The 20497-nt window shown below is 38.9% G+C and overlaps 1 protein-coding gene and 1 pseudogene across 8 annotated transcripts in view; one reads left to right on the top strand and one right to left on the bottom strand.

Moving 5' to 3' along the window:
* PPP1R21 (protein phosphatase 1 regulatory subunit 21) overlaps window positions 1–20497 on the top strand; it is a 71694-nt gene that overhangs the window by 18438 nt on the left and 32759 nt on the right. For 6 of the 8 annotated variants that reach the window (XR_014083050.1, XR_014083051.1, XM_081593744.1 and 3 more), the window contains exons 3-12: window positions 1091–1237; window positions 6849–6950; window positions 8185–8349; window positions 8908–8966; window positions 10165–10259; window positions 12893–12945; window positions 13879–14028; window positions 15716–15817; window positions 15905–15993; window positions 18522–18658. Coding sequence is in view for 6 of the 8 variants with exons in the window: in XM_081593744.1 (XP_081449870.1) it covers window positions 1091–1237; window positions 6849–6950; window positions 8185–8349; window positions 8908–8966; window positions 10165–10259; window positions 12893–12945; window positions 13879–14028; window positions 15716–15817; window positions 15905–15993; window positions 18522–18658 (1099 nt within the window). In the remaining 2 variants the exon portion in view is untranslated. Of the gene's footprint in view, window positions 1–1063; window positions 1238–6848; window positions 6951–8184; window positions 8350–8907; window positions 8967–10164; window positions 10260–12892; window positions 12946–13878; window positions 14029–15715; window positions 15818–15904; window positions 15994–18521; window positions 18688–20497 lie in introns of all 8 variants that reach the window. The other 2 variants (XM_081593745.1, XM_081593748.1) reach the window with 2 other exon arrangements.
* Window positions 1839–2324, bottom strand: LOC145544509 (ATP synthase F(0) complex subunit C1, mitochondrial pseudogene; annotated as a pseudogene).

The raw sequence follows: 20497 nt of genomic DNA, 5'->3' as shown, positions 1-20497 counted from the left end.
TAGAATAGGTAAGTAGCAGGAAGCTGCTATATAACACAAGGAGCCCAGCCTGGCACTCTGTGACAACCAAGAGGGGTGGAATGGAGTGGGAGAGGGAGGCTTAAGAGGGATGGGATATATACGCAATTATGACTGATTCAGTTAATGTACGACAGAGACCACCACAACATTGTAAAACAATTATCCTCCAATTAAAAAAATCCCCTGTTCATTAAAACTTGACCTCTTCTTAGCTTTATAGTGGTTTTTCAATGAAAGTAAAGTAAACATACAGATCTTTCAATTTATGGTAGTATATGGCCATTTGTGTTTGATTACTAGTGAACACAAAGTTACCAGAATGTTGTAAGGAAAATATGGTTAGAATAATAGTAGTTTTAAAAATAGAGTGAAACTAAATATTTCTCTTGTTTCCCATTTTCTTACCCTGTTGTGGTATAAACAGTACAGCACGGTCAGTAGAAGACGTGTTGCTTAGATTTTAGATTTTGTTCCTATTTTCACTTTAAAGTGAACTGAAAATATTCTTTGTTAAGATATCTGGAAAATAGTCTTTGTTAGGATAATATTGATTTTTATCTTTGACAAATCAGAATAATTTAAAGTTAAGAGTATTGAAAAAACTTCATTTTGACTGACTTAAATTCAAGGAGGATTTATAGGAAAAAGTGAATACAAATATATTTCTTCCATTCTTGGACTGAAGGGCATCATCAGTGAGTCTGAGGCTCTCTTTAAAATTTCAAATTTATAAAATTGTAGCCTCAGACTTTGTGACTCCTCACCACCAAACACATGAATAACAACATTATATAAAAACACGTTGTTGTGGATATTTAAGTTGATAAATGTTACTTCAGTAGTATACTCTTCAGCTTTATTTTTAAATTTGCTTTGTTGGACCAGAAAATGATTTTGTCACCAAACAGAGCTAAAAAAACATAGGAACTGGAATGATAAACATATAACTTTAATTCCTTAAAGAAAGAGGTTTTGATTATATTTTGGCGAAACAAAAAAAATTTTTTTTCATCATTTTTAAATGTTAAGACTAAATTACAAGGAATGGTCTGTTTTCACTTTGATGTAGGAACAACTGAAAATGAAGGATCAATCACTGAGGAAACTGCAGCAGGAAATGGACAGTTTGACATTCCGAAATCTGCAACTTGCCAAAAGGGTCGAGCTACTTCAAGATGAACTGGCTCTAAGTGAACCCCGAGGCAAGAAAAACAAGGTAGGTCAAGTCAAAACAAGGTAGGGTGACCTTGCCATTAGGTGCAGACATCTCCAGGCCATCTTGGTTTTAGCAGAAGACCTCACCTCCAAATACTCTAAAGGTCTATTTATTACACCTGGTTATTGGGTCCAGAAAGCAAACATTTATTATTAATGTATACTAAGTTTTTATTAGAGCCATTTTCACATGGAAGTGAGTTTTTCAAGAGTTTATGAGAAACCAGCATGCACATAGTTGATTTAGTGGCTAAGGAAAATGAATGGTGTATCTCATACTAGTCAAAAGTACTGGTTTTTTTAGTTATACTAAGTTTGCATTTAACTCAAGATAGGGCAGATAGAATGAGAAGCACTGTTGATATGAACCACTGTCTATGGAAGTGGCAGTTGAAGTACTCATACATGAGGCTTGTAAGTTTGCTACAGATGTATTTTCTTTGTTTTTATTCTCAGGAGTTCAGTTGGTGTGTGTTTTGTTTGTTTGTTTGTTTGTTGTTTTAGAGAAACATTGTGTTTAATGGTAAAGCTTAGCACACTCCAGCACCAGGGATGGCCTGGAGTTGAAGCAGCAGGGATGGGTAGGTGACCTCTATGGAGCTTCACATGGCAAAGATGATGAGAAAGGCAACCATCAAACAGAAGAGCTCCACAGCCTCAGACAGAGCAAAGCCCAAAATAGCCTAGGAGAAGAGCTGCTGCTTCAGAGACAGGTTCCTGGCATAGCCAGTGATCAAGCTGCCAAACAGTGCTCCAGTGCCAGCCCCTGAGCCAGCCACACCAACTGTAGCAGCCCCACCGCCAATAAACTTGGCTGCTGTGTCAATATCCCAGGAGAAAACACTGGTCTAGTACTCCTGCCTGGCCACCTGGGGTGGGACACTGGTGTGGGAACGCTGTTCAGTTGAGATCTCTGGCCTACTCAGGAAGGAGGCAGACAAAGGCCTGATGGGACCTGTGGTTGAAGAGTGGATCAGAGCAGGAGGAATGCCTAGTGCCCTGGTGGCCTGTGTTTTTTCAGTCTCCTGGCTTTTACTCTTCTGTTTGATGCTCATCTTACTCATCCTCTTCACTACATGAAGCTCCATGGAGGTCACCTACCCACCCCTCCTGCTTCAACTTCAGGTCATGCCCGACACTGGAGTGTGCTAAGCTTTACCTTGAAAAACAATGTTTCTCTTAAAAAAAAAGTCCCAAGGTGTAAATATAAATTTCTTTCCCTTCTGGTTTTATATAGTGAGGTGAGATTCTGATTGATCTAAGATGGATAATCTGATACTTTTAATCATTCTGTGGTTAAGAAGTTCCTTCTTTTTTTAAGGGCAGAAGCTAGTGATTGAGTCTTTAAAAATCCTGTGTGTTTGTTGGACAGCACCCCAGAAATGTGTGGACTGAGGCAATGATGAAAAAATGGTTGGAGGGAAGAAGGTTCACAGTACCTCTGAAGCAGTGCATGGGGAGGAAAGAGGGCAGGCTTTGGAGCTGAGCCCAGATTTGAATTCTTTGTTTTCCATTTATAGGTCTGTGACCTTAGGCAAATTTTTTAGCCTCGCAGCCTCAGTTGTGGGAAAGACTTTCAGGTTTGTTGTCAGGATTAAATGAGATCATGTAAAGTACCCAGGACTGTATGTGCATATGATGGGCATGGTGACATAATTATGTCTCATTTCCCCTCCATGGAAGAATTCTTCAGAGTGGTAATTTTTCAGGTAAGTGGGGAACAGTTCAGTTTAGTCACTCAGTCGTGTCTGACTCTTCGTGACCCCATGAACTACTGCATGCCAGGCTTCCCTGTCCATCAGCAACTCCCAGAGCTTAAACTCATGTCCATTGAGTCGGTGATGCCATCCAACCACCTCATCCTCTGTCATACCCTTCTCTGCCTGCCTTCAGTCTTTCCCAGCATCAGGGCCTTTTCCAGTGAGTCAGTTTTTCACATCAGGTAGCCAAAATATTGGAGTTTCAGCTTCAGCATCAGTCCTTCCAGTGAATATTCAGGATGGATTTCCTTTAGGATGGACTGGTTAGATCGCCTTGCAATGCAAGAGACTCTTGAGAATCTTCTCCAACACCACAGTTGAAAAGCATCAATTCTTCAGCATTCAGCTTTCTTTATAGTCCAACTTTCACATCTATACATGATTACTGGAAAAACCATAGCTTTGACTAGATGGACGTTTGTTGGCAAAGTAATGTCTCTGCTTTTTAATATGCTGTCTAGGTTGGTCATAACTTTTCTTCCAAGGAGTAAGTGTCTTTTAATTTCATGGCTGCAATCACCATCTGCAGTGATTTTTGGAGCCGAAGAAAATAAAGTCTCTCACTGTTTCTATTGTTTCCCCATCTATTTGACATGAAGTGATGAGACCGGATGCCATGATCTTAGTTTTCTGAATGTTGAGTTTTTTAAGCCAACTTCACTTTCCTCTTTCACTTTCCTCAAGAGGCTCTTTAGTTTTTCCCTTTCTGCCATAAGGGTGGTGTTATCTGCATATCTGAAGTTATTGATATTTCTCCCAGAAATCTTGATTCCAGCTTGTGCTTTATCCAGTCCAACATTTCTCACAATGTACTCTGCATAGAAGTTAAATAAGCAGGGTGACAATATGCAGCCTTGATGTACTCCTTTCCCGATTTGGAACTAGTCTGTTGTTCCATGTCCAGTTCTAACTGTTGCTTCTTGACCTGCATACAGATTTCTCAAGAGGCAGGTCAGGTGGTCTGGTATTCCCATCTCTTTCAGAATTTTACACAGTTTGTTGTGATCCACACAGTCAAAGGCTTTGATATAGTCCATAGAGCAGATGTTTTTCTGGAACTCTCTTGCTTTTTCTGTGATCTAACGGATGTTGGCAATTTGATCTCTTGTTCTTCTGCCTTTTCTAAATCCAGCTTGAACACTGTCAGTTCACAGTTCACGTACTGTTGAAGGCTGGCTTGGGGGATTTTGAGCATTACTTTGCTAGCGTGTGAGATGAGTGCAGGTGTGCTGTAGTTTGAGCATTCTTTGACATTGCCTTTCTCTGGGATTGGAATGAAAACTGACGTTTTCCAGTCCTGTGGCCACTGCTGAGTTTTCTAAATTTGCTGACATATTGAGTGCAGCACTTTTACAGCATCATCTTTTAGTATTTGAAATAGCTCAACTGGAATTCCATCACCTCCACTAGCTTTGTTCATAGTGATGCTTCCTAAGGCCCACTTGACTTCACATTCCAGGATGTCTGGCTCTATGTAAGTCATCGTTATCTGGGTCATGAAGATCTTTTTTGTATAGTTCTGTGTGTTCTTGCCACTTCTTTTTAATATCTTCTGCTTCTGTTAGATTCATATCATTTCTATCCTTTATTGTGCCCATCTTTGCATGAAATGTTCCCTTGGTATCTCTGATTTTCTTGAAGAGAAGATCTCTAGTCTTTCCCATTCTATTGTTTTCCTCTATTTCTTTGCACTGATCAGTGAGGAAGGCTTTCTTATCTCTCCTTGCTATTCTTTGGAACTCTGCATTCAGATGGGTATATCTTTCCTTTTCCTTTGCCTTTAGCTTCTCTTCTTTTCTCAGCTATTTGTAAGGCCTCATCAGACAACCATTTTGCCTTTTTGCATTTCTTTTTCTCAGGAATGATCTTGATGATTGCCTCCTGTACAATGTCACGAACCCCCGTCCATAGTTCTTCAGGCACTCTGTCTATCATATGTAATCCCTTGAATCTATTTGTCACTTCCACTGTATAATCGTAAGGGATTTGATTTAGGTTATACCTGAATAGTCTAGTGGTTTTCCCTGTTTTCTTCAATTTCAGTCTGAATTTGGCAATAAGGAGTTCATGATCTGAGCCACAGTCAGCTTCTGGTCTTGTTTTTGCTGACTATATAGAGCTTCTCTATATAGGGCTGCAAAGAATATAATCAGTCTGATTTCGGTATTGACTATCTGCTGATGTCCATGTGTTGAGTCTTCTCTTGTGTCATTGGAAGAGGGTGTTTGCTATGACCAGTGCATTCTCTTGGCAAAACTCTGTTAGCCTTTGCCCTACTTCATTCTACTCCAAGACCAGATTTATCTCTTACTCCAGGTATCCCTTGACTTCCTACTTTTGCATTCCAGTCCCCTATAATGAAAAGGACATCTTTTTTGGGTGTTAGTTCTAGAAGGTCTTGAAGGTTTTCATAGAACTGTTCAACTTCAGCTTCTTCAGCATTACTGTTTGGGGCCTAGACTTGGATTACCGTGATATTGAATGGTTCGCCTTGGAAACGAACAGAGATCATTCTGTCATTTTTGAGATTGCACCCAAGTATTGCATTTCAGACTCTTGTTAACTATGATGGCTACTCCATTTCTTTTAAGGGATTCTTGCCCACAGTAGTAGATATAATGGTCATCTGAGTTAAATTCACCCATTCCAGTCCATTTTAGTTCACTGATTACTAAAATGTCGATGTTCACTCTTGCCATCTCTGGTATGACCACTTCCTTTTTACCTTGAAATTGGAACAGAGAGAGGAACAGAGAGTGCAAAACCGATATGTATCGGAATCGCTTGGAAAACTTTGTCAAAATGCACACGCTGTGGAAATTCTGGAAGATGCTTGGGGAGGGGAAATAGCCATCTGTATTTCATCGCCAGGTTAGTGAGATCTTCTCTCAGGGATGTTTTAGAAGATTTAGGTGTAATTACTTCTGAATTAGTTTTAATAAAAACTTTCCAAATTTGGAATTGCTGAGCAACCAGAATATGTCATTCAGCAGTGTTCCTTGTGTGAATGTACATCTTGTGTTCACATTTGGTGTTTATGTATTTGATTATTACATAGCTGCTCCTTTTTCAGAGGGCTTTCTAATCGTGGGTTCATGTTGGATCAGTAAGTGACTTCATTTTAAGTGAGGAGTGAAGTATACGAAAGGCAGAGGAGAGTGGTGACTGATGTCTGAACAGTTTCATTGTTAGGCTGTCCCTTGAATAGTGTCATTTCTGTGTGTATTCCATGAAAACAAATGATCATTATTGGCTCTTAAATAGTGCTATTCTTCTATGTAGAAAAAGTTAATATTGGTATAAAGGCAAAAGGAAGGTATTTTTCATAGTCTTTGTGCTTTTTCCTTCTATTTATTTGTAACAGCTTTATCTTGTATTTTTTTACATTAGAAATGTATGTGAACTTGTGTATAAATGTAGTTTTGTGAATGCTGTTAATTTCTTAAAGGAGTTTAACAACTCAGACTCATGGAATTGCTAAAACTGTCATTTTTTAAACTGGGAGATCAATTGTTGAAATGATATTTATTAACACATTTATGTTGCTAACTTTCTGGATCTACTCTGTCTTCCAGCAGAACTACTCCCAAATTCATCTGCAAAGAATAGTGAGCCTTATCTGTTCTTTTTTTTTTCTCTCTTTTAAGCTTTTCTGCTCATTGCAGTATTTGCATTTCCAACTTATGTCCCATAGGAAAAGTTAAATGATGGTTGTATACCTTTTGCAGGATTGTTTGACAGAGGTGAACACGTAGAAGAGACAAGCTACTAAGGTGATAGAGAATCTGTGTACCTTAGGATGTTTCTCTAAAGGATGAAAGTTATGTGGACATAACTTATTCTTTCCATCAGAAAAGTGGAGAATCTTCTTCTCAGTTGAGTCAAGAGCAGAAGAGTGTCTTTGATGAAGACCTGCAAAAGAAGATAGAAGAGAATGAAAGGTTGCATATACAAGTGAGAAAATCTTCTATTTTTCTGTATGAATTGAAAGATGGGTTATATGATCTGGCATGTGGAAAAAACAACGCATGATAGAGTATTTGTATGTGGGTAGGTGTTTTAACGTTTCCTGTGGTTGGTGGGTACATATGTCACTGTCGTTCGTTCATTTCTAAGATCTCACATTTTAATACAGATGTGTGCTTTGAATATGCACTTGTTCAGAGGACAGCTGAATAACTTTATAAGTTAAGATACAGAAGTATAATGGTGACTCTTATATAGGACATGTTTAGATGGATTATTTAGATGGGGCTTACCATTTTAATTTGTGACAGTTGAGTTGGTTTTTGTCTCTTTTCCTTTTAGTGTATAAGGTCTCACTAGGGTACAGACCGTGCCAGTTTTTTCTGCCCAGCCTCAGAACAGGGCTTCACTCATGGCATGCCTTCAGATATTTATGGAATGTTGAGTAATCAATGTTGCTCCAAACCAGTCAACATATTTTAAGAGTCAGTATAGTGTATTCAACTGTGCCTCCTGATTTTTCTTGTGTGAAATGGTGAGCATAATCAAACAGTGGAAAATAAATTTTCATTCTTAGTGTTTGAAAATGTTTACAAAATGAACTTTTGACCTCATGAATTTTGTGTGAAGTAGTCATAATTCTTAATTACTGTTGAATTCTCATTGGGCTTCACTGATAGCTCAGTTGGTAAAGAATCCACCTGCAATGCAGGAGACCCCGGTTCAGTTCTTGGGTCAGGAAGTTCTGTTGGAGAAGGGATAGGCTAGGATTCTCATTAAGGAAAGGAGCTTTACCTGATACAGGAGTAACACTTGTTTGAGTTTTGATTATTTAATTGTAGAAGTTTGCATAACAGTATAGCAAGAGTTGTGCTCAACTGGTCAGTTGAGTTAGTTCTCCGTGTGTCAGAGGTAGTTTGAAATAGAAATCCATGAGATAGGATAGGGAAGGAAATGTAGGCTTTGAAGTCTATTTGTGCCTGTGAAACAGTTGACAGGTAGCCCCTTGAAGCTTCAGGTTCTCATCTGTAAAGGAGGGTCTGCAAGTAACACTGCCTCTGACCTACTGGGAGGGTCCACTGAGCTCTTGCCTGTGCCGTTTCGCACACTGAGCGTATGGAACCTTATGGAAGTCACTCAATGATTAGTCACTGCCATTGTTTTCTCTTCACTTGTGTATATGAGGAGGTTGTGAGAAGAAAACGTGATCTTTTCTTTTCAGTTTTTTGAAGCTGATGAGAAGCACAAGCACGTGGAAGCAGAGCTGAGGAGTCGGCTGTCCACTCTGGAAACGGAGGCGGCTCAGCACCAAGCCGTGGTCGATGGCCTGACGCGGAAATACATGGAGACCATCGAGAAACTGCAGAACGACAAGGCTAAACTAGAGGTAAGCCCTGCTGTTGGTGAGAGCTTGTTCAGAAATAGTCTGGGCTTTTATAAATGGTCTGCCTGCTTTGGAGAACAGAAGCTCGCCACTCAAGGCGGGACTGCAGCCTACAGTGTCTACTCAGCGTGTTGTCATCTGTGGCCTGATTCATCTGCTTTTCTTTTTTTCTCACAGACAAATATGCATATATTTTGGTTAATAGTGGTTGTCATACCACATTTCTAGCAAATAGAACACAGTTTCAAATAAATAGCTATATAAAATTTATAGGGGAAAACCAAAAAGAAAAAGAGTAGAAAAAATTTCTCACCACCTTCAGGATTTCAAAATGGAAAGCCAAGCAATATAGTTTGGCATAGTTTATTTTTTATTTTTAAAAATGCTATTGGAGTATAGTTGATAGACAATGTTGTATTAGTTTCAAGTGTTCAGCAAAGTGATTCAGTTATGCATATACATATATTCATTCTTTTTCAGATATTTTTCCCCATATAAGTTATTACAGACTATTGAGTAGAGTTCCCTGTGCTATGCTTTTCTTTTCCTTCTAAAATTTAGGTAAAATCTCAGACTCTAGAAAAGGAGGCCAAGGAATGTCGACTTCGGACAGAAGAATGGTATGTGGAAATGTGAATTCCAAGGGGCCCTGAAGTGAGAATCAGAAGACCTGAATTTTGGTTTAGTAGTTTCTCGGTCTCAATTTTCTCACATTTGCAGTGAGACAGAAGTAGGTCATTTCTAGGGGCCTTTTCAGTTATTTTATCTCTGGGACCTTAAGAATTCTTGGTAGAGTGGCTTATGCAGCAGTCCTCAGCCTGCAGATGTTCTGGCCTGTGGCAGATGGCATTCTGGGGCTGCTGTACTGAGGACTGGGTGCTTTCTGTGGCAGACTACTCTAAAGAGACAGTCTTCTCATAGTCCCAGGCATGAAAACTGACTGATGATCGTGGTGTCAGCCTTTTAATGTTTAGTTGCTAAGTCGTGTCTAACTCTTTGAGACCCCAGGGACTGTAGCCTGCCAGGCTCCTCCATCCATGGGATTTCCCAGGTGAGAATACTGGAGTGGTTTGCCATTTCCTTCTCCAGGGGATCTTCCTGACTCAGGGATTGAACTCACATCTCCTGTGTCTCCGGCATGTGGCAGTTTCTTTACTGCTGAGCCGCCAGGGAAGCCCAACATTTTAATGAAATGGTACCTTTTAAATAAAATGAGGTTGTGTAATCTAATCTGGAGATATTTACCTGTTAAAATATTACTTATCTCTGGATGGTAAGAGCATGCACCAACATTTATTTGATAAGTGACACATTTTAGGTTTTGATAGGATCAATCAAGTGAATTTCTTCAATTTAGTTGTACTGAAAATGCATGATGTACCTATACTCTTAATTGAATCAAAACCAAAAATGATCAGATTTTGAGCTCAAGGAAAAAATCTGCTATAATACTTTAAAACCTTTTACCGTTATACTTGAACAAATACTTGTGTTGTAAAGAGAAAATCTGTGAGTTTGAAATGGCTCTAAGATAATTTTGAGCTTTGGGAAATAAACTTAAAATTGTATAAGATAGTGGGACTGTGATAAATTCTTTGAAACTTCTAGTTATTCAGCGGGAGTCTCAAGGTCTTTAAAATCAAGGCTTAGTATTTTTCTTATCTTCATTATTTTTTTTTAAACAACTGTCTACTACCAAGGGTATACAGATGTCAGGTAAGCCTGTCAGTCTGAAAGGCTGATACCAGCTATTGAGGTAACATGCAAATGTTGATCCACTGTCTGTTGATCATATGGTTTTTTTGTTTTTTCTTTCAGTCAGTTACAGTTAAAGAATCTTCATGAAGATTTGTCAAGTAGATTAGAGGAATCTTTATCAATCATCAATGAGAAAGTACCTTTTAATGATACAAGTAGGTATTATGTATGGTTTTCCATTATTTGCAACTCTGAACCTCTTTAGGATAGCCATCTTATTAAAATAGTTTCTAATGTACTTGGCTGAAAATCTCACTCACCCAACAGATGGTTGCTTTCTTTTTGTCCTTTTGATCAGCTTTGGCCCTCATGTCTCATAGGGAGATTTTAAGTTGTCACATAACTATTCTGAAGCTAGTCTTCTTGGAAAAAGCCCAAAGCTACATTTTTCAATTGCATGTATTTAACATATCCCAACGTGAAAACCAGCCTGTACACATAAAGTACCTGAATACTTGTTCAAGAAAAGCTGATCACAATGAACGGCAAGGCGGAAGAGGAGTAGTGGGATCGGTGGGAGGTGAATCTTCTCTGTCAGATATTTTCAGCCCTTTGGACAATGCGCAGTGATAGTTCCAGAGCTGACTTGGGTATGCCTGCTTCCCCCTCATCCTGGGGAGGATCTGGTAATATACATAACCAAGAGCACCAAAGAGAACTTAAAAAAAAATTGACTTGCGTGTATGTGTTTGAAAGTGTTAGTCACTTTGTCGTGTTCGACTCTTTACAACCCCATGGACTGTAGCCCACCAGGCTCCTCTGTCCATTGAACTCACCAGGCAAGAATACTGGAGTGGGTAGCCATTCCCTTCTCCAGGGGAATCTTCCTGACCCAGGTCTCTTGCACTGCAACAGATTCTTTACTTTCTGAGCCACCAGGGAAGCCCAGATATTAAGTCAAAATCTTAAAGACAAAGAAAACAGTTGTTTGAAACTTAAATTCAATGTAGTATACATTTTCTTTTTTACAATTATATGATTGAAATTAATTTTCGACTTCTCAATTTTTCTTAGGAAAGACCTAAAAAAAGAGGGAAGAAAAGACAAAGAAAAAGAAAAATAGCAGTTTGCTCTAAAACTGAAATCAGCATATGTCATTTTCATATCACTAAATTCCTCTGAAAACAACACCTGTTACTGCTTTCTACATTAATGTAAATAGCCTCAGCATACTTTGATCCACTAGACTTGAATCCTTGGCATTTCATTTGCTCTTTATTCCTTAGTCATCAGGTTCTAATCATTTCCGTCTGAATCTCTTTGGGTTTATCCTTTCTTTTCCAGTACTAGTTGTCACCCTGTTTTAGGTCCTTATCATGTCACAAGTAGAGTAACTACTTTTAGTTCTGAAGTATTTAGAGATTATTTGCTGAAGGTCTAAATTTTGTATAGAATATGCAAAAATGTATAAGACAAAAATCTCTACCCTCAAGGAATTTATAGTCCAGTAGGGGGAAGATAAGATAGAGAAATATCTGAAATATAAGCTAAGTTATTCCATGAAGAACTTCTTGGGGTTTCAGAGGAAGGGTAACTGCTCGTGGGGTTGTTTGGGGAAGCGTTCTGGAAGAAGTGTGCTTTGAGCTGGGCCAAGATGTGAAAGTAGGTTTTATTGGTCAGAGAGGTGAGGGAGAACCAGCCAGGGAATTGCATGGAGTGTGGTGTGTAGGATAAAGGTGCTGTCAGGGCCTGACAGTAGTAATTAGTTAAGTATGACTGGAGGCTAGAGTGGATGGGATGTGGAGGCCAATGATGGGTAAGTTCTGAAAGGGTGGGTGGGGCTGGACCCTCAAGTTCTGGGCAGAGGACTTGGGACTTCATTCACAAGGCAGAAGGTTGTTGGAGAAGATTTTAGAAATGTCCCTTTTAAAAAAAAAATTATTTACTTACATTTGGCTATGCTTGCTCTTTATTGCTGCATGCGCTTTTCTCTAGTTGTGGTGAGTGGGGGCTACTCTCTAGTTGCGGTGTGAGGGCTTCTCATTGCAGTGGCTTCTCTTGTTGCAGAGCACAGGCTCTAGGGTGCACAGGCGCTAGCTGCGGCACATGGGCTTAGTTGCTTCTCCCAGGCTCTAGAGCATAGGCTCAGCAGTTGAGCTGTGTGGGCTTAGTTGCTCCGAGGCATGTGGGATTCTTCTGGATTAGGGGTCGAACCTATGTCTCCTGCATTGGCAGGTGGATTCTTTACCACTGAGCCACCAGGGAAGCCCTGGAAATGTCTTGATGAGATTTGCGCACTCACTTGGTTAATCTGGCAACAGAGTGTAGACTACACTGGAATGGGAGAAGGAGACTGATGCTGTTGCAGTGATAGTCCTGGTGTGCTGGGATGGGGGCTGGAACCTGAGATGTCAGGAGATGCAAGGAGGCAAGGCAGAGCAGGCAGTGTGGGGAAAAGACGTGGTGCAGTTGACAGATCAGAGAGGCAGATGGGGAGCAGATTTACAGGAGAGATGAGAGGGTTAACTTGGATGTGGCTTAATAGTCTAACTGATTGGTGTGCATCTCTTTACCTGCTGGTGTGCACATTTGTAAATAAAAGTCTAGAGCTGGGGAGAGAAGCTGATATTGACCCAGTTGGGATGGATGAGCCCCTCTGTTGGGAATGGTGGGAATGAGGGTTATAGAGTACAAAGAAGCCTTTGCAGAGTGTACCCTAATGATCAGAAAGGGAAGGGGCTGAGTGGAGATGAGCTGGCAAATGGAGTGAGCATTTAGTATTTCTCAGTTAAGTTCTTTTTCTGTAAATGTAAAAATGACTTAATGTACATCCGTTTTTGTTTTGTAGAATATAGCCAATATAATGCTCTGAATGTTCCAGTCCACAATAGGAGACATCAGGTAAAGATGAAGTTTTTATTTTCAATAATGTGCATGTCAAACTTTTCAGAAACACCAGTTAGTTGTTTGGGCCTCTATCTAGTCAAGGCTATGGTTTTTCCAGTGGTCATGTATGGATGTAAGAGTTGGACTATAAAGAAAGCTGAGCGCCGAAAAATTGATGCTTTTGAACTGTGGTGTTGGAGAAGACTCTTGAGAGTCCCTTGGACTGCAAGGAGATCCACCCAGTCCATCCTAAAGGAGATCAGTCCTGGGTGTTCATTGGAAGGACTAATGTTGAAGCTGAAACTCCAATACTTTGGCCATCTGATGCGAAGAGCTGACTCATTGGAAAAGACCCTGATGCTGGGAAAGATCAAGGGCAGGAGGAGAAGGGGATGACAGAGGATGAGATGGCTGGATGGCATCACCGACTCGATGGACATGGGTTTGGGTGGACTCAGGGAGTTGGTGATGGACAGGGAGGCCTGGCATGCTGTAGTTCATGGGGTCACAAAGAGTCGGACACGACTGAGCGACTGATCTGAACTTAGTGTGCCAAACCATTGCATTATCTTTTACTTTCTTTTCTCATACATTTAAAAAAACTGTGAAACACACTATTTTTTGAATCTATAAATAATACAGATTTTTGCTGTCTCTTGTCTTATAACATTAGAGTGAATTGTGGGATGCACTGATTTTTGTCATACCTTTCTTTTAGGTTGGTAGGCTTTGCACTTTAGGTTGAGTGGAAGAGGTATATTAGCCAAAATGGACAGCTTTCTAATTTACTTAGATGGTAGTATTAAAATATAAGTGGGAGCAAAGGAATTTAAATTAAGGAATAATTATTTTAGAGTTCAAATGTTTTCTCTAAAAGCAGACTTAATAAAGTTGTTTGGGAGTAATAACCTGATAGTTGACTTTAACTGTATCTTTTTCATTATAAAGCTGAAGATGCGGGATATTGTTGGGCAGGCCCTGGCTTTTGTTCAAGATCTTGTCAAGGCTCTTCTGAACTTCCACACCTATACAGAACAGAGGATTCAGATTTTTCCTATTGATTCTGCCATTGACACAATATCTCCATTGAATCAGAAGGTACGTTTAACTCAGGATACCTTTTGTCTGCCCTGAACAAATCTGGAGACTTGCTATTTATTAGACTACTTCTGTGCTTCAGCCAAGAACTGTAGAGGACATGGGGAGAAACTCTAAGTCATAATCTTTACCATCAAGAAATAGGGTAAACATGGAGATTCTTAAGAAATGAAATAGTGAGGGATATGTTAGAAGACCTAAGTGTGAATAAGTGGTCTGGGCAGTGAGTGAATATGACGTCATCGAAGAGGGGAGATTGCTATTGGTGGCAGTATTTGGGAGACTCTTTGGTGATTTAACTGGGCTTTGAAAAATGAGCATGGTTTGCATAGGAGGAGAGAAGTAGGGTAGGTGTTTTTTCCCTACAAAACTTTTCACCACAAACCTTTTGAAGTTCATAAAAATTAAACTTTGAATCTTTGAAATGCTCTTTAATATCACCGTGGGAAAAAGCTTTCAGATGACCTGGGTAAGGAAAATGGAACTGTAGCATTTTAAGGCAGTTATATTTTCTTTTACACTTCCTATAATATAAAAGCATTTTTCCCCCACTGGTTTTCTTTGTCCATTATTTTATTTTCATTTTTTTGTTTTTGGGGCCTTTTTTGGCCATACCATGCAGCTTGTGGGATCTTAGTTTCCCAACTAAGGATTGAACCTGGGCCCCAGCAGTGAAAGCACTGCATCTTAACCACTGGACTGCCAGGGAATTCCCACCATTATTTTGCTTAGCTTGTTACCCTATTATGCTCACACAGTGAGAATCAAATATGTTAATCATAATGGAAATATTTCATTACTCTGAAGAATTCATATTTTTCTCAGTATTTTACCTTTGGTACTTTTATCTCTGAAAGACTCTCTGTGACTTTTCTATTAAGTCTCTATTATTGAAGATTCAGTAACCATTTGTTAAAAGATGACCAAAGCATTTAGACTTGTTCATAACATCATAAAGTAGACTTTTATACCTGAGCTTAGAGTTCAACTTATTTAACAGCCCAGAGAGACTGAGTTTCCCAGGGCCATATATCTGTGTAGTTTGCAGTTGGACTAGTTGAATCATATTTCTGCGAAATGAGACTTTACATTTGTATACTCAATTGTCTCAATGCCTGGGGGATCTTTTTCTGAATCTGTCCTTCATACTGAATTAGTTCTTCATAAGTATTACAGTATCCATGACAGTTATAAAAGGTTTTATATTCTCATTTTGATGATAGTTACATTCCTAGAATGTGTTAACCTTGAACATTGTATGCAATGAATATAAGCTGTACTCAAAAGTCTTGTTTTTAAAAAATGAGTTATGTAACACAAAAATCTGTCCTAGAGTTTTGACTCAAATATCAAATCTTTTTTTTTATCTTAACTGGCACCCCATGAAGAAGTGGTTTGTTCAGGAAGAAGGCCTATTGGTGGTGTATTGTTAATAGCATCCCCTCCCACTTGCCTCATGCCTGGTTGTTAATTATGTCATTCGTCTGCTGGTTTGTCACTTTGCCATGGAATGGGCTCTTGGGTTTAGTATCTGGGATTGTTAGAGGGGAACTTTGTGTAAAAGTCAAATTTCCCAAAAAAAAGTTTGCAAAAGAATTAAGAATTAACTCAATGGGTCCATTTACAGATGTTTTGCTATCCTTTATTTTCCAGTGATTTAACTCAGAGTTCTTCCCCTTCTATTTAGTTCTCACAGTATCTTCATGAAAATGCATCCTACGTCCGCCCTCTTGAGGAAGGAATGCTTCATTTATTTGAAAGTATTACTGAGGATACTGTGACCGTCCTGGTAATTGTCTTCTGTTTTACTTCTAGAAGTGGGAGTGCTTCTTTTTCAAACAAAATTATTAATCTTGAAATTGTTTTTCTTTTCCAGGAGACAACTGTGAAATTGAAAACTTTTTCAGAGCATTTAACCTCTTACATATGTTTTCTTAGGAAGATTCTTCCTTATCAATTAAAAAGGTACTGCTCTAGGCCAGGGAGCTTGGGGAATTGTGAGGTATCATCTGAGCTGTGCTGGAGTTAATAAAGTAACAACCTGTGCCTCTTGTGCTCTGCCTGACCTTTTTGCACCGCAACCAATTTGGATGTTTGTGAAAAGGAAAATCATGGCTTGAGCAGCACAAACTTATATTTAAAAAAACTGAATTGTAGTTTCTCAGCTAGAGTTTCTTCAATAGTTTTGAACTGTGGTTAGTGCTATAACCATGTAATGCAACCTGAACCAGTATTTTTAGTGATTGTGAATGACACATTTATTAAAGGAAATATTTCAGTTTTGGGTATTTGTTATCCTTTTACTGAAAACATCTAGATGGGGATAATAATATTTAACCTCTATATTTGAATCTGTGATCCTTAGGTTTCTTTTAAATAGTATGCTGTTTTTATTATTGGTGATTTAAGTTATAAAATAAAAACTGTGTACATCCTCCATCCCTCATAGGATGAGTCATTTAGTAACCTTAAATATTCCATCTTAAACATTCCTGAAAAGGCAAGAGAAAATAATTTATATAACTGGAAATTTGAGACTACTGATTGTACATTTTGATACTTTTGATCTAAAACTACGAAGACTCCTGATTCATCTAAATCTTTTCATCCTAAGATTTAGTCTTTAAAAAAAAGCAAAGAATAATACAACTGGAAATAAGAGAAATAAGAACATATATGTACTATTATTGATATGTATTATTATTGTTGTTATTTATTCCCTAAGTCATGACTGACTCTTTGCAACCCTATGGACTGTAGCCCGACAGGCTTCTCTGTCCTTGGGGATTCTCTAGGCAAGAATACTGGAGTGTGTTGCCATTTCCTTCTCTAGGGCATCTTCCCGACCCAGGGGTTGAACCTGTCTCCTGCGTTGCCAGGCAGATTCTTTACCGCTGAGCTACCTGGGAAGCCCATAGGTATTATAGTAGATTGCATAATAAGGTTTAGGGAAGACATAGATGAAAAGCTTACAGATAGTGAAAATATACATGTAATTATAGTTTTTTAGTTCTTATAAAGTATAGTAGATTTTAGCTTTTTTAAAATATGAAATTTTATTATTAAAAAATTTATATATGTTAAGAACCATCTTATTTCCTAATTCTAACCTAACAAGGTATTTCAGTAACTGAATTCTATGATTTGTGCACATGACAGAATTTTAGGAATCAGGGAATTATGACCTCATAATTGTGAATTATAGTTTCTTTCAGATCCTTAAATGTTTTAGTTCAGTATAATTGAAGTTTTTCTGAAAATTGACTCTGAAAGTTTAACACTGAATTGAATATACTTTATTGATTTGGCTTATGTTTAAAAGAGTGTAAGAACCATTGTAAAAGTGGTATTTACTACTTGAAAGAGTTAATGCATTTTTATTTTATCTTAATTTATTTTTTCACTATTACATTTTTAGAAACACTGGGTAAGCCCTTTCTTGATCTAAGATTCCTATTCTTGGGAATGTTCTGTCCCATATGCTTTCAGCCCTACCTTATCAGATTTTCATGTATTTTAGGCAATTTTTTTTTGCCATTAGTTTAAATACCACTCTAGTTGGCAAGATGACATGTTCATTAGTAGTAAACAGGTTTAGTATTGAATGAAGCTGTCTGCTATAAATAAATAGAGCAGAAGTGTCAAGGTCAAGGGAATGGATATGATTCTTGATATCACATCACAAGCATATCATTCTTGTGCTAATAATTTTTCTAGCTTTGTGTATAAAGCATTTTACTTGATTATTGCACATTTTAATAAGTACTCTTAAGAGTCTACATAGTTTTTTAACCTTATAATTAAGTTTTCCCAAGCACCATTTAAAATGGAAAATGATTATATTTTATTAATGTTAAGCATTTACTTTTGTATTGTGCTTATAGATTGGTTTTTCCAATCTGTCTGACTTTTGAAATTACATACATTTCCCTGGTGGCTCAGTGATAAAGAATCCGCCTGCTAATACAGGAGATGGGTTCAATCCGTGGGTCAGGAAGGTCCCCTGGAGAAGGAAATGACAACCCACAACAATATTCTTGCCTGGGAAATCCTACAGACAGAGGAGCCTCGTGGGCTACAGTTTATGGGGTCACAAAGAGTTGGACATGAGTTAGTGACTAAACAACGACTCACTGAAAAAGGTTTCTTATTGATTCTCTCTCCCAGTTCCTGTTTAATTCTCTTTAGAAATTCAGCCTATGAAATATTTTTCTCCTGAAAATATTTTAAAGGGAAGCATTTTTGTGCTGCTCTCAGGATGGAAGACAGTGGGCACCTTTTCTTCCATTTAGTTGTCTTTTGCTGCATTGGCATTGCAGGAAGCCAGTGTGTACATGATGGTATAACAAAATGCAACTTTGTCAGTGAGCTCAAGTTTCTTTTTTTGGTACATTCTCTCTTCAGTTATAGATGTTTGAGAATTTAGGTAGTTTCTTATAGCTGATTGAAAATCATTCGGGATGCTCACTTTTATAAAATCTGCCCATTCCTAGCCTAGAAGAAGAATGTGAAGCTTCCCTTTGCACATCTGCATTACGAGCCAGGAATCTAGAGCTGTCCCAGGACATGAAAAAGATGACAGCTGTGTTTGAGAAGCTGCAGACTTACATTGCTCTTCTTGCCTTGCCCAGTAAGTGTCTTTGTTACTCATGGTTCAATGTGAAGAACTTAGAGTACGAGAAATTGGAGAAGGGAGGTGGTTTGCCATGTTTGAGTGAGAAGAGCCTAGGATCTGGGGCCAGAAAAACTTGAATTCATATCATGCAGCCCTTTGTACATTTATGGCCTTGGGCAAATCGCTTTACTTTTCTGCTTCTGTTTTCCCACATATAAAATGAAGGTAAATGTGTGACTTAAATTAAGAATGTACAGGGACGTCCCCGGTGGTCTAGTGACTAAGACTTGTTGTTCAGTCACTCAGTCGTGTTGTGATCCCATGGACTGCAGCACGCCAGGCTTCCTTGTCCTTCACTGTCTCCCAGAGTTTGCTCAAACTCATGTCCATTGTGTCGATGATGCCATCTAACCATCTCATCCTCGGTCTCCCCCTTCTCCTCTTGCCCAGCATCGGGGTCTTTTCCAGGGGGTCGACTTTTCACATCAGGTGGCCAAAGTATTGGAGTTTCAGCTTCAGCATCAGTCCTTCCAGTGAATATTCAGTGTTGATTTCCTTTAGGATTGACTGGTTTGATCTCCTCGTTGTCCAGAGAACTCTCTCAAGAGTCTTCTCTAGCACTACGGTTCGAAAGCATCAGTGCTTTGGTGTTCAACCTTCTTTATGGTTTAGCTCTTGTATCTGTACATGACTATTGGAAAAACCATAGCTTTGACTATGCAGACCTTTGTTGGCAAAGTAATATCTGTGCTTTTTAATATGCTGTGTAGGTTCATCATTGCTTAGAAGGCTCTCTTATCTCTCCTTGCTATTCTCTGGAACTGTGGATTCAGTTGGTTATATCTTTCCCTTTCTACTTTGCTTTTTGCTCCTCTTCTTTTCTCAGCTATTTGTAAGGCCTCCTCAGACAACCATTTTTCCTGCTTGTGTTCTTTTTCTTGGGGATGGTTTTGGTTACTGCCTCATGTACAGTGTTACAAACTTCCTTCCATAGTTCTTCAGGCACTCTGTTGACCAGATCTAATCCCTTGAATCTGTTAATCATCTCCACTGTGTAATCATAAGGGATTTGATTTAGGTCGTACCTGAGTGGCCTAGTGGTTTTTCCTGCTTTCTACAATTTGAGCCTGAATTTTACTATAAGGAGCTGATGATCTGAGTCATAGTCAGCTCTAGGTCTTGTTTTTGCTGACTGTATAGATCTTCTCCATCTTTGGCTGCAAAGAATATAATCAATCTGATTTCAGTTTTGACCATCTGATGATGTCCGTGTGTAGAGTCCTCTCTTGCGTTGTTGGAAGAGGGTGTTTACTATGACCAGTGTATTCTCTTGGCAAAACCCTATTAGCCTTTGCCCTGCTTCATTTTGTACTCCAAGGCCAAATTTGCCTATTACTCCGGGTATCGTTTTGTACTCCAAGGCCAAACTTGCTTGTTACTCCAGGTGTCTCTTGACTTCCTACTTTTGCATTCCAGTCCTCTATGAAGAAAAGAACATCTTTTTTTGGTGTTAGTTCTAGAAGGTCTTGTAGGTCTTCATGGAACCGTTCAGCTTCTTTGGCATTAGTGGTTGGGGCATAGACATGGATTACTGGGATGTTGAATGGTTTGTCTTGAAAACGAACTGAGATCATTCTGTCACTTTTGAGCCTGCATGCAAGTACTGCATTTTGAACTCTTGTTGACTATGAGGGCTACTCCGTTTCTTCTAAGGGGTTCTTGCCCACCTTTAGGTTTTCTTTTGTTTTGTACTTTTAGCTCTTACATTTAGGTCTTTGATCCATTTTGAGTCCATTTTTGTATATAGTGTGAGGTAAAGGTCCAGCTTCATCTTTTGCATGTGACTTTCCAGTT

This window comes from Giraffa tippelskirchi, chromosome 4 (genome assembly GCF_054371585.1).
Source record: "Giraffa tippelskirchi isolate mGirTip1 chromosome 4, T2T-mGirTip1v1.2.pri, whole genome shotgun sequence".
Taxonomy (NCBI): Eukaryota; Metazoa; Chordata; class Mammalia; order Artiodactyla; family Giraffidae; genus Giraffa; species Giraffa tippelskirchi.
Note: the sequence above shows the minus strand (reverse complement) of the source record. Positions and strands in the feature narration are given on the sequence as shown.